Genomic DNA, 12,507 nt, shown 5'->3' on the forward strand with positions numbered 1-12,507 from the left:
CTATACATGCCTTTACGCAGATCGACAAATTTGTTAAAGGCAGGTTTGACTTCATAGGCGGGACCTGGAAGCTGAGAGGACCGATGAGCAACGAATTCGAGTTTGCGTACACTCAATTGTTCATATTTTGCACGAATAGAATTCGGTAAGTCAGTGAAGCTAGTTGTGTTCTGTCCCTTGATTATATCTTCGTCGCATGCAAGTTTCTCCGGACTAAAACATGCTTTTGTACACAGAATGGCCTCTCGTATGAGCCAATCATAAATATCGGACCCGAACGGACGTCTTTGCCGTAGTTTATCTTTTACAATCTCCCAGGGATACAATCCCAGCTCGTGGAACGGATTTTCGTTATTATCGCTAGTAGACGCAATCTCATATCCGCTTCGTATTCTTTCCAAGTGATGGTGTACCAGAACAGGAGGAGATGAGAAGACCTGCTTCTTCTCTTCAGCTAGTTTCTTCCAGACATAAGGAACATTCTGACTTGCCTTGATCCCTAAAGCCTGTATGAACAACTCTTGGCCAGAATACTTTGATCCTTTGTAGCTATAGCAAATTGGGCTTCGAAAGAGATCATACGGCTGAGGTAGGATGTGTGATGGTTTAGGAAATGCGCTCTTCAAGGCGAGAATATACCTCATTCATCTATTGGGTTTCAAGAACTGAAGTAACACAAGTGAGTATTCATGAGCATTATACAGGACGCTGATAAAGACACAAGAATACATGATGAATATTCTAAAGATCCAGGATATTCGTTTCATTTTGTCTTAATGCAGGTCGATGGAAAGGGAGTATGCCTCCTTCTGCATTGATTCGTATAGTCTGATCTGAATCAAGTCCGGTGAGACTAGTTTAGAAGTGGGAACGCCAGGCTCTCCACGAAGAATAAACGCTTCCGGCTCATTGAGACGTACTCCGTTGGGAGACAATGTTGACTGCATGAAGATGCATTGGTACAACACCAATTGCAATAAGAGAATGGCAAGATCAAGCATTAATACTTGTACGAGCTCCAACTTCAAGAGCTGGAACAAAAACATATCTGACAGCAGAACTGAGATGGCGATCTCTTCTCCAATAAACAGTAAGCCGTACCAAGATCCATGTTCGAGACTACTTAGTCTCCCTTGGAGAGCCACGGGCTGAAGCCAAAATATATAGAATAAGATATGATACAAGGCCACCGCTACAAACTTCCAGTATATGAGTAGACATGTCCTTCTGAGAAGCATTTTTGCTGCAGTCGCACGGTTGAACGGTAGCAGGACCGCCAGAAAGTATTCCTGCTGTGCATCCAAGTGTTCTCCGAAAAGGTCTGGTTGTGCTAGCGCAGTTGCTCTCCATGGCTGAAGCAGAAACTGTATAAACAAATGTCCTAGTGATGGAGGCATGCATGCACTATGCGTGAAACGAAGAAATTGGAATCCTATAAGGAAGTACGTGGTTGAGTTCAATGAGGATATGAGTAGTTTCTGGGCCTCCACCTTGCTGCAGAGCTCGCTTTTGGCCTCAAAGGCATCAGCCAGTAGTGTAGCGTCATTGCTCAAGCCGGAGGGTCGAGCTGCACGAGGCTGGGCTGTGGGATAAGCCCCTGGCATAGACATGTTTGTAGAGCTTTAGTAATGTGTGGTTTAATGAAGATACAGAATTGGCAATTCCTCGCTAAATCTAATTAATTGAATGATGTGATTTTCAGAAGAAACTCCAATTGGTTGGCAACGTGAATCTAACAAGTAGTAGTGATATAAACGAGGTCCAGATGATAGAAATAGCAGGAGTTATCAGTATATTGACTTAGATATACTGCACCATGTCCTATTGAGGTGGGGACAGTAACAATACAAAACCATGGCTAAATACAATAAAATGACCAATTGAGAAACAGGAATTCCAATTTTTATTGATCTTATGTGTATGAGAAATTAATTTATGCCAAATTTCGCCGTCATGATCCTTATTGGTGATGGTGTAGACTACAGTGTAGAGTGAGTGCACTTTACCTTGAATATGCACAGTAATTCTTCACTCATTCTTCCACACAAACCACATTTCCTGGGTTGACCACACTCTTTGTCCGAGACCAATCAACGGCTTCGTTTTTTTTCACAAAAAAACCATACCATCAAAATATTCGACGTTCGTTGTCCTTGCGCATTTAATCCCTTCCTTGTGTCTTGATTGATAGTCGAATTACGCGTCACACAACATGGAATCGGCCCCGTCTGCACAAAATGGCCAGGATCTCCAGGAAAATCTGAAAAATGACCTTCCAATGAGTAATGGGAGCGAAAAGTCTCTACAGGAAGTGTCCAATACCGCGCTGCCGTCACCTGGTGTCACTGATCTAAGTACCCAGGCTGGAGACCTCACAATCGCAGCGTCTGCAACCAGTACAACCCTAGATCCAAAGGAAGCGCTCAAATTGGAGTTGCAGAATGAGCGTATCGCGCAACGGGAGCGCGCAAAGCAAGAGAGGCTACGTGCTAAAGAAGAGGAGAAACAGCTAAAACTCAAACAACGAGAGGCCGAAAAGCTCGAAAGAGAACGTAAGAAAGAAGAGGAACGTGTTGCTAAAGAGCTCAAAAAGCAACAGGATGCATTGGAGCGGGAACGGAAGAAACAGGAGGAGAAAGAACGCAAGGAACAAGAGAAGTTGTTGAAAAAGCAGTTGCAGGAGGAGGAGAGGCTCTTGAAACGAGAAGAAAAGAAGCGCAAACTAGAGGAGGAACACAAGAGAAAGGAAGACGAGAAGCGTCGCAAGGAAGAACGTTCGCAGATGCGTATTTCCAGTTTCTTCTCCACCAGTCTGTCCGCTAAACCTGCCGATCCTGTAAAGAGCTCTCCTACCAAAAGTGAAGCTAAATCTCGCTCTTATGAGAATGATTTTCTACCCTTTTTCCAGAAAAGTAATGTCATAATGGCAGAAAATGGTTCCCTACGAGCTGACGAGCTTGAATCACGCAAAGCCGCATTTGACGTGGCTCTTAAAAGCGCGCCGGCGGAAACTTTAGACTGCTTGGGCAGCATTACACTCGCCACTTCTCCCGGAGACTACACAACCACGCAGAAACTCGTTGAGGGCCTCAACTCCCCTAACTATACGGAAGCTATGGTTGTTCAACTTGTCAATAGGCTTCCTCCTATCAAATACCTTCAGTTCTACGAAAACTCTAAACCTCCTTATGTCGGAACCTGGTGTTCTGAAGACCACATGAAGGTTAGCTTGACTCATTTGAACCCTCTAGATACGGAGCTTACAGGCTATGACTACGGCTATGACTCTGATTTGGATTGGCAAGATGAGGGAGAAGGTGAGGACATTGATGATATGGACGATGGCGAGGATGAAGAAGAAGATGGAGATGATGATATGGACGACTTTGTTGAGAACACAGATTTACTCAAAAAGCGAGGGCTCGTGGGGCCTCCCCAACAGGCTATTACTATATGGAACGGTGGCAATACTGACAATAATGGATTGTTTGACAGCATGAAATTCGAGAGTTTAGATCTCGGAATGGACTTTCCGATTGACCCTTTTAAGAACTATTGGAGCATGCCAAAGACCACCTCTTCCAACGTTGAAGTATCACTGGGTGCCAACAAACCCGGCGTGGTTGCGGCAAAGTCTTCAGTAGAGGCTCCAAATGTTCTCACACCGCAAAAGCCGGTCATCAAGGACCCCAAGGTCGTGGAGGACCTCATAAAGTTCATCGAGAAGAACAGTGATTTCACGATAGGCACGCTTACAGAGCTTGCAAAGAAGGAGTTTAGCACTTACACCAAGAGTATCCTAAAATACACCATTCAAAGCGTGGCTGTTTATAATAAGAAGGAAAATGGCTGGAAGATCAAGGAAGTACAAGGATGAACAGTTCATGAACAATACAGAAATACACACTCTACAAATCCCAAAAAAGGTGCCGAAACCTCCAATTGATTCTGCATGAATCTAAATAATACAAAAATGCTACCTTTACGTAAACTCTTATCTGATCTCATCTCACGCGTCTATGCACCCCACATATCCATAGATCAACCAAAGGCTCGGTCAACCACGAATGTTCTGGAATGGGAAAGTCGGCCAAAAGTCCGGCTTCGCCTCTGTCGTCCCTCAATTTTCTTTCTACACAAATTCAATCGCGCCACGAAGTCCAGGAGCACAAAGATCAGAGAATAGCGAAACTACAGGAATTCCGTAATAGCAATTCGAAGACTAGCAAAAAACCCATCTCAAAGGCAGGCAGAGGTCGGGTCTCAAAAGCAGGGTCCAAAAAGAAACCTCCAAAGAAGACAAAAAAAACTGCGCCGAAGAAAATAACTCTGCTCAGTGCGTTTGTGAGAGATCTGTTTGCAGCCAAGAAACCCATCGACTCACAAAGCATTCTCAGCTACTTCAAGGGTGAAAAAGAGCGCGCAGATGAATTCATATCGCTTCTTGAAACTGTGACAGCGTCGCCGGCTTCCCGGGCGGGAATTGCGAATGAACTGTCGCTTTTCACTGGCCAGGAATGGCAGACCATTTTAGATACTCTACGATTGAAGTTTCCTAATTTGTCGGGGCCAAAGAAGAAAAGTCTTGTTTTGATTTCTAAGCGAATTAAAGCCATAAAAGAAGCTGAAGCAGTAGAGGCTCAACAGATCTCGCAGGAGGAAAATTCACAGAGTCTTTGGTCGCAGGCCTCGAATCAGCCCAATAGTGATCTCACGACCGAAGACATGAAATGGCTCTATGACCTAGACGACGAGCAGCTACTTAGCAATACAAGTGTGGAAATACCCGAGGAGACTGCAGATCAGCCCTTTTGCTTTACCCTTTCTCAGGTGCTAAATAGTACGCCACAATGTAGTGACAACGAAACGACCATCGATAATTCTGAGCCAGAAATAGAGCCTTTCAGCGAGCGAGAGTTGGCCATTCTACAAGACAGGGTTGCTGTTTTACCCCATGCCGCTAAAAAGGAGCCAACACAAATCTATTCTTCTCCATTGAAACATACTCCTTTGAATACTATACAAACTTCTGGTGTGCCGCATCCGCAAGCTATGGCGAGTAACATACCTTCACGCCAGAAACCCATCTGGGCTGACTCGATCGACATTGTCACTAGCATCGCATTTGCCCCTACCGAGGAAAACCTCAAAACTATCGCTGAGTCTATCGAATCCCGTCCAAGATCGCTGTCTATCATTGAAATAGATAGCCCCACCAGTAGAAAACTCGAATCGTCACCCATCAAACCCACAATGGAAGATGCTCAGGCCCATGCAATTTCTCATGGCTCAGCCACAAACTGGCCGAGCGAAAGTGAAATTGTGTCTTCACCCACTCGGGCTCCAGAAGTATTGATGTCGCTTGAAAATGCAGCAAAGATCACATGGACATCCGAACAAATCCAATTCAGAGGCTTTTTACATCTCCGACAAAGCACAGATCCATGTGTTGAGCTACGAGTGCTTCCACAGGAACCAACTCAGTACAACAGCATATCAGACTCTGAAGATGAAAGTGAAGACAAAGAGGTCCACACAATAGAAGTCAGCACACTCCGCAAACCCATCTCTGTCCTACAGGTCCCGTCCAGTCCATAAAAAGGAGGATTTAGATGTACTTCTTATGGTCAGCATCGATATCATTGCTCAACAAGCGCGTCTCCAAGTAAACCAAGCCCTTGATGCACACAAACGCATTCAATGCCAAACTGCCCACAATCACAATCAAATTGTATGCGGTAGAGCCAAACTGGTTGTTATAGTATGCTTTGATTCCCCACCAGATATGATAACAAGCTACAGCAAAAAAGAGAGCAGTGAGACCTGTGAGTAAAGAGGCTTTTGCTGCTCTGGATTTCGAGATCCGCGCTGGAGGTTTAGGAGGATTTTTGATAACTCCCATGATGTTTCAAGTTAAAGAAGGGGTAACCTGGAAGTGAAATATGTATGTAATGTGTAAGCGCTCACTGAAGCTCCTGCAGAGGCGGCTGGTTCTATTCTCAGCAGGAGAATATAGGTATACCAGCAGGAACACAGGGTCGCTGTTCAAAGGGGCAAGAAAACAGCCGAAAATCCGATGGAGTCTGATTAAAACAAGAGAAAAAATCCTCTTGAAATGGCCCCTGATATGGGTGTCATCGAAATCAAAAAAAAAAATCTGCTCTCCATCTCCATGTGCTTCCCCTGTCAGATCAAAGTTGGTCCATGTGACCTGCATCAAACGTATCAGGCTCGTGATCTCTGCCTCACATATAGTAGTAACACCATCGTTCTCTATTCTCCAATAATTAATCCAAGCAAGATCCAATCTTGAAAAAACACATTGTGCATGCACGGCAATGGAGACAAAATATAAAGCAGACCCCAATTTGGTGGTCGAACCGAAGTATTACAACAATGGCGTGCCAGTATTCGAACCCACCATGGCCGAATTCGAGGATTTCTACAAATTCAATAAGGCCATCAATAAGTACGGCATGCAGAGTGGTATAGTCAAGATCATTCCTCCCGTGGAATGGCTCAATCTGCTTGAAGGCACATACACAGAAGAAACACTCAGGAAAGTATGCATCAAGAACCCCATTGTCCAGAACATGAATGTGACTGCGGGACGGAAGGGCGTGTACTCGTCTCAGAATGTAGAAAAGCAACGTAAATATGATATTTTTCAGTGGAAGGAATTGTCCGAGAAGGCCAATCATACACCGCCATCACTGAAGGGAAGAAAAGATGCGGAGAGGTCGAATTCCGAGAAAATGGAGTTGAGAGCCAAGGGCAGGACCCCTCACTCGGCTGCCGCCAAGCGTCTTCTTCTGGGCGACTTCAATATCGATGTCTCTGAGTTCACTCTGGACCGGTGCCAGGTGTTGGAGAATCTATATTGGAAGACCTTAGGATACGCTGAACCCATGTATGGTGCAGATATGCTTGGAACAGTGTTTGGAGATGCCTCGCGGCCCTGGAATGTTGCACATTTGCCTAATTTGCTAGATCTCATGGAGGAGAAGCTTCCGGGTGTGAACGATGCTTACCTCTATGCTGGGTTGTGGAAGGCATCGTTCTCGTGGCATCTCGAGGACCAAGATCTTTATTCCATCAATTATTTGCATTTTGGCGCTCCGAAACAGTGGTACTCTATTCCCCAAGCGCAGGCGGGCCGTTTCTTCGACCTCATGAAAGAGATTTTCCATGAACATTACAAGAGCTGTCCTGAATTCCTACGTCACAAGACATTCATTGCCTCACCTCAATTCTTAGAAAAAAACGGAATTCAGTGCAATAGTGTGGTTCACAATCAGGGAGAATTCATCATCACATATCCGTACGGGTATCATGCGGGATTCAATTATGGCTTCAACCTCGCCGAGTCTGTAAATTTTGCGCTTGATGACTGGCTAGATATTGCTAAGGGCGCTAAAAAATGTGAGTGCATAGGTGATGCTGTGGCCATCAATCATCGCCAGATTTACTGCAAGTATAAGGGCATACCTTACACGCCAGAAGAATCAGTCGCTATTCAAAGTACGCATCCTATTGATGACTCGGATAGCGGTTCTACGCCTGAAATTGTCGAATCTCAGAGCCGGCCTGGAAGAAAGAGACAAAGAATTGTGCAAAAACCAATTACTCGTCAATGCATTTTGTGTCCCAATGTACTTCCTGAATCCATGACCAAGTACAAACAGTTTGAGCTCTTAGACACTGACCATGATTCAAAGACTCTGCAAGTCCACCGGATCTGTGCGTTATCCCAACATCCTCAACCCAAGGTTGTTTGCAAAAATGGCAAGGATACGATTCAAGGACTTGATAAGGCAATTAAATCAAGTAAGAGCTCAAAGTGTACATTTTGCCACGTCCAACACTCCATTTTGCCAGCCAGTTATCTGGCAGGCGCCAGCGTTGCATGTTCGATGCCAAAATGTCGTCGCAATTACCATGCAACTTGCGCAATATCTGCGGGATATACTTTCGATGAGAACTTCTGCAAGACACACCGTGCTAAAGAGTATCATTTCTTGGATCCTGCTCTGTCAAAACTCGCCGACAAGTGTCTGCAAATAAAGCCTGATTCATTCGTTCAATTCGCCGCGAGAGGTCCAGGAAAGAGATATGTCGGAGACATCCATTGCGGAGTTGTGACTGAAAACAACATCGACGAGCACACCTTTTCTGTCTGTTTATACCCTTCTATGGAAGAACATATGGAGATTCATTATAGCGACATATTGATGACAGATGTCGCTCATTTGGACAATTCACGTTTCATTTCCATGGAAACGCAAACAGTTAGCCTGCCTCAGCTGCCAATAGCTCACGAATCCTCACCTTGCGGCGTGAAGAGTGAGGAACCGCCTCATATCTCTTTCATTCCTACCGATTCGGTCCTTCAGTCGCACTCCACAAGCTTGGTGCCTACCTCCTCCATGAACTCCGACAATCAAACCTCTGAGTCGTTCCAAGCTAATGCTACCAGATTCAACAGCATACCCAACGGTCTTACTGCCACTAACAATAACCCAGCCGGTGTCCCCGCTGGTGTGTCTTATCCCTTGCAGGGAACTTTTTCTGGTTTTGTTCCTGTTCCTTCCCAAGACAATATAACAATTGGGCGGCCCTTGCTTTATTCGCCAAATTACTCTGGAGAGTACTTGCCTCCCAATGTGCCAGGTATTCCTCTGAATGATCCGGCAAATTTGTCTGCAAGGATTCCGACCCAAATTTCACCTCTAGACGCAATGCCGATGATGTCTCAATTGAGTGGTCCTCAATATGGTTGCAGTCCTGTCTTCATCACTCCTACCACGAGCTTCAATTTTGAAATGCAGCAATGCCGTTCGAACAGAGACTCAAACAATTTCGTTTTCGTGAATGAGTACTCTGAGGTTCAGACCCAAAGCTTCAATCCGGAGAACTACCAGTTTGTCGATGCTAACTACCGAAACTAGTGGCTGCAAAACCGACTGTTCTCTTGGCTATGTGCAGTATCGAGCATTACTCCATGTTTGAGGTTTCAACTGGGACAACTACTTCAATGGCAATAAAAAGGCGGCATGTAGACCACTGGGACCCACCTAATGATAGCCTTAGTGATGAACCAGAAGATATTCTGGAAGATCCAATCCAGCAATTGCCGCGGCTGTCGCGAATGAAATTGGACTCGCGCAGTTGGGTCGATAAATACTGTCCTGCAAACTCCAGAGATCTATGCATTAATCCGAGAAAACTCAAGGATGTCAGAACTGCTCTATCAAACATGATTACTGGTGAGCTGAATTGTCGTCTTTTGGTATTGTCCGGCCCATCAGGGAGCTCGAAATCCACTACGATACGATGTCTAGCGAAAGAGCTACTACTTGGTAAATCTAACACTCTTGGTGGATTAGTAGAGTTTCTTGATACAAATACCGCCGACGGTGCTCTACCGATGCAGTTTCCTGACTTTCTCGCTGCCTGTCGGTACCACATTGGCTCCAACTTGTCTGTTATACTAATTGAAGAGCTACCGAATATTTTCCATGCGGAGACTTTATTTCGATTTCGAAAAGCAATTAAAGAATGGATTTTTTCGGCTCAAGACATCCCTATGCCTCCCTTGGTGCTTTGTCTCACGGAACTCGATTCTTTGAGCGAACGTGATTCAAGGTCGTATAATATTGAAAACTGCCTAACTGTCGAGACGCTTTTGGGAAAGGATTTATTGCATTCTGCATCGTTTGACAACCGAATTCAACGAATTAAATTTCAACCCATTGCAAAAACATATCTTGCCAAAACCATCAACCACATCTGCTCGGCTGAACATATTAGAGCAAGCAAATCTGTTGTACAATCATTCTGTGAAAGTGGCGATGTGAGATCACTGATAAACTATCTTCAGTTTTGGGTGGGGTCGAAGGGCAATTTCAGTAGGTTTCAAACAGGCCGTGAAAATCAAATCACTCTTTTTCATGCGATAGGAAAAGTGATCCACTCAACTTCGGATATGACCGGCTACGATCATGATTTTTCCCATGACTTTCATACCATCAAGAATGTGATGGAAAATTACCATGATATAAATCTTCTTCTGTTGGGGTTATTGGAGAATTATACTATTTACAATGGCATGGACTTCGAGACATCGAGAGCAATGGCCATTACTGAGAGTCTCAGTTTGTCTGATACGTTTGGCGCGGTGCCTGAATTCAAAGAGTACGCTCTCCTAGCAACTCGACTAGAGCTTGCAAATGTAAAGGCAAAGGGTCCCCCCTCGACGATGAAGTTTCCCCGTCAATTTCGACTGCAGAAGGAACAAAACAAAGTTTCTTCCGAAATAAGCAATTATCGAAGATACATAGCGAAACTTCAAGTCCTGCGGGATGATATCAATCTCATTGATGGAAATCTTGTGCCAAAAATCTTGAATTCCTTCAGGTATAAAATGGCACACGATGTTTCAAAAGAACAATACCAGCGAGTTGGAGGAGCATTCAAAAAGCTCTTTGCAGAGGAAACACCAAGCATAATGGAGAATGAGGACGAAGCCGAAAGAGGCAATGAGGATCAATTCCGCAGCGATATCAATGAGATTGCACGTCAAGAAGACAATAACAAAGAAGATGATGACGATGATTTGAGTGACGCAATAGAAAACTCGACAGATGAAGAGGATTTGGAGGACACTCTTGATGAACAATTTCTCGCAATGACGCAGCAGCGCACCCAAGGCAGCGTTACTCCCAAGATTACGATCGATAATGACATTAATAATGATGATGACAATGGAAATGATGAAGACATGCAAGATGACCCGGAGCTAGACTTCTTGGTGTCACAAGGCATCGTGTGAAAGACGCGACGATATATGGCTTTAATGTAATTAAATCTAATTAAAGTACCCAGTAGCTATATAAATATTACCTAGTTCTCTTCGCCAAGAGCATTCTTAAAGAAGTCGGGGTCCTCTTCGAGCGATTCCTTGATGATGTCCAAACCTCCCTGGAACTCACCGTTTATGTACAACTGAGGGAAAGTAGGCCAGTCAGAGAAGGTCTTCAAGCCCTGTCTGACAGAGTCATCCTTCAAAATATCGAAAAAGCCGAATCTGACTTGGTTTTCACGCAAAATAGCCACGGTCTGACGGGAGAAGCCACACTGAGGGGCAGATGGAGAACCCTTCATGAAGAGCATCACAGGAGCGGCGCTTGTAAGTTTCTTCAAGCGCTCGTTCAACTCCTCCTCGGTAGGCTCCTCCTTTTCTGTCTCGGCAGGAGTAGGTTCCTGTGTCTTTTCTTCCTTCTTAGCTTCAGCAGGCGAGAACTGCTTCAATGCTGCAATAAAGTCTTTGGGATCAACTCCGCTCAACTCCTTCAAGATAGTCGAGTTACGGATCAAAATGATATATGGCACAGCAGAAACCTCAAACAATTCGCTGATTTCCTGTTGTTCATCTGCGTCCAAGGACAAAAATGTGACTTGTGGGTTGGCTTGGGCCAAAGTAGCCACCACCGAGTTCATGGTCTGGCAGGGGGCAGCCCAGCTGGTGTGGAAGTACAACGCAATGAGGCGCGAGGGATCTTCCTTGGTTAGCTTTGTGAATTGTTCCTCGGATGTGATTTCGATTACGGACATGGTGTATGGGTATAAATGTGGATGGATGTCGTAATCGCACTAGATGAGAGAGGTTAACCTGGGGAGTGAGAAATTGGAGATGACGATTGGAGGCTTTTACTTTTTTTCGTTTGGAATATGTTTCAATAAATTGATGAATAGTTTGTGTTTTTGTTTTCATTTTTGTTTTTCGGTTCTTGGTCCTTGGCTTTTGGTGATTGTCAATTGCGCTATTGGCAGATCTGAATCATGGATTATGATCTCGATAACTTAGATTTGAGTCATGGTTCAATTATTGTAAATAAGAATTTCTAGACTTTTCTGGCAGTTTTATTTATTCGGAGGTGCCAAGTATGGTCAGAGAATAAGAGACACTTGACCAAATACTTGTAATTGAGGAAAGAGAAGAAGTTGTGGAAAATAAATAATTCTTCAATAAAAGAATCGTGAACTTCAGATACTATTTTATTTTGAAATGTCTCCTGGGAAATTGCTCTCTTTTTGGTAATCTCTGTGAGGAAGCGCTCAGAATTGAAAAAAGCAAAACGCTACACCGAATTACTATCCTGGAGGAACTGAAAAATTTGGAAAAAAGTAAATATGAAACCTGGGCCTAAATGTACAACCTCAATAAAACAAAATCATCTTTTGGAAACTGAGTCATTCTCTAATTCAAGTTGAACTAGAACCACATACACCTCTCCATCAATGATTTTACAGCCAAACAATTTTTTTTTTCATGAACGAGTAAGTTCGTTTATTTAATTACGTTTAAGATACGCATTGCAGTTCCAAAAGATGCATTTTTTCCTCTATTAGTTTCACCATAGCGGAAGCATTCCTGGCGTCTATGCGTCACATCAAATACTTACATCACTCTATATGCGCCTGCAGACAGCAGACCAAAAGCTGGGG

General features: G+C 44.2%; 6 protein-coding genes across 6 annotated transcripts; 4 read left to right on the forward strand and 2 right to left on the reverse strand.

Moving 5' to 3' along the window:
* Positions 1-773: 773 nt before the first annotated feature.
* Positions 774-1,610, reverse strand: PUMCH_004867 (uncharacterized protein; the record flags this gene model as incomplete). The annotated part of the gene is made up of 1 exon (XM_063023786.1): positions 774-1,610. The coding sequence occupies one exon, from the start codon at positions 1,608-1,610 to the stop codon at positions 774-776; it is 837 nt and encodes a 278-aa protein (XP_062879856.1).
* A 602-nt stretch (positions 1,611-2,212) lies between these two features.
* Positions 2,213-3,877, forward strand: PUMCH_004868 (uncharacterized protein; the record flags this gene model as incomplete). The annotated part of the gene is made up of 1 exon (XM_063023787.1): positions 2,213-3,877. The coding sequence occupies one exon, from the start codon at positions 2,213-2,215 to the stop codon at positions 3,875-3,877; it is 1,665 nt and encodes a 554-aa protein (XP_062879857.1).
* A 200-nt stretch (positions 3,878-4,077) lies between these two features.
* Positions 4,078-5,598, forward strand: PUMCH_004869 (uncharacterized protein; the record flags this gene model as incomplete). The annotated part of the gene is made up of 1 exon (XM_063023788.1): positions 4,078-5,598. The coding sequence occupies one exon, from the start codon at positions 4,078-4,080 to the stop codon at positions 5,596-5,598; it is 1,521 nt and encodes a 506-aa protein (XP_062879858.1).
* Positions 5,599-6,338: 740 nt separating this feature from the next.
* PUMCH_004870 (uncharacterized protein) lies at positions 6,339-8,948 on the forward strand (the record flags this gene model as incomplete). The annotated part of the gene is made up of 1 exon (XM_063023789.1): positions 6,339-8,948. The coding sequence occupies one exon, from the start codon at positions 6,339-6,341 to the stop codon at positions 8,946-8,948; it is 2,610 nt and encodes an 869-aa protein (XP_062879859.1).
* A 29-nt stretch (positions 8,949-8,977) lies between these two features.
* Positions 8,978-10,831, forward strand: PUMCH_004871 (uncharacterized protein; the record flags this gene model as incomplete). The annotated part of the gene is made up of 1 exon (XM_063023790.1): positions 8,978-10,831. The coding sequence occupies one exon, from the start codon at positions 8,978-8,980 to the stop codon at positions 10,829-10,831; it is 1,854 nt and encodes a 617-aa protein (XP_062879860.1).
* A 71-nt stretch (positions 10,832-10,902) lies between these two features.
* PUMCH_004872 (uncharacterized protein) lies at positions 10,903-11,613 on the reverse strand (the record flags this gene model as incomplete). The annotated part of the gene is made up of 1 exon (XM_063023791.1): positions 10,903-11,613. One exon carries the CDS (start codon positions 11,611-11,613, stop codon positions 10,903-10,905), a length of 711 nt encoding a protein of 236 aa, XP_062879861.1.
* Between the last annotated feature and the right edge of the window lie 894 nt (positions 11,614-12,507).

Source organism: Australozyma saopauloensis, chromosome 6, assembly GCF_035610405.1.
Source record: "Australozyma saopauloensis chromosome 6, complete sequence".
Classification (NCBI taxonomy): domain Eukaryota; kingdom Fungi; phylum Ascomycota; class Pichiomycetes; order Serinales; family Metschnikowiaceae; genus Australozyma; species Australozyma saopauloensis.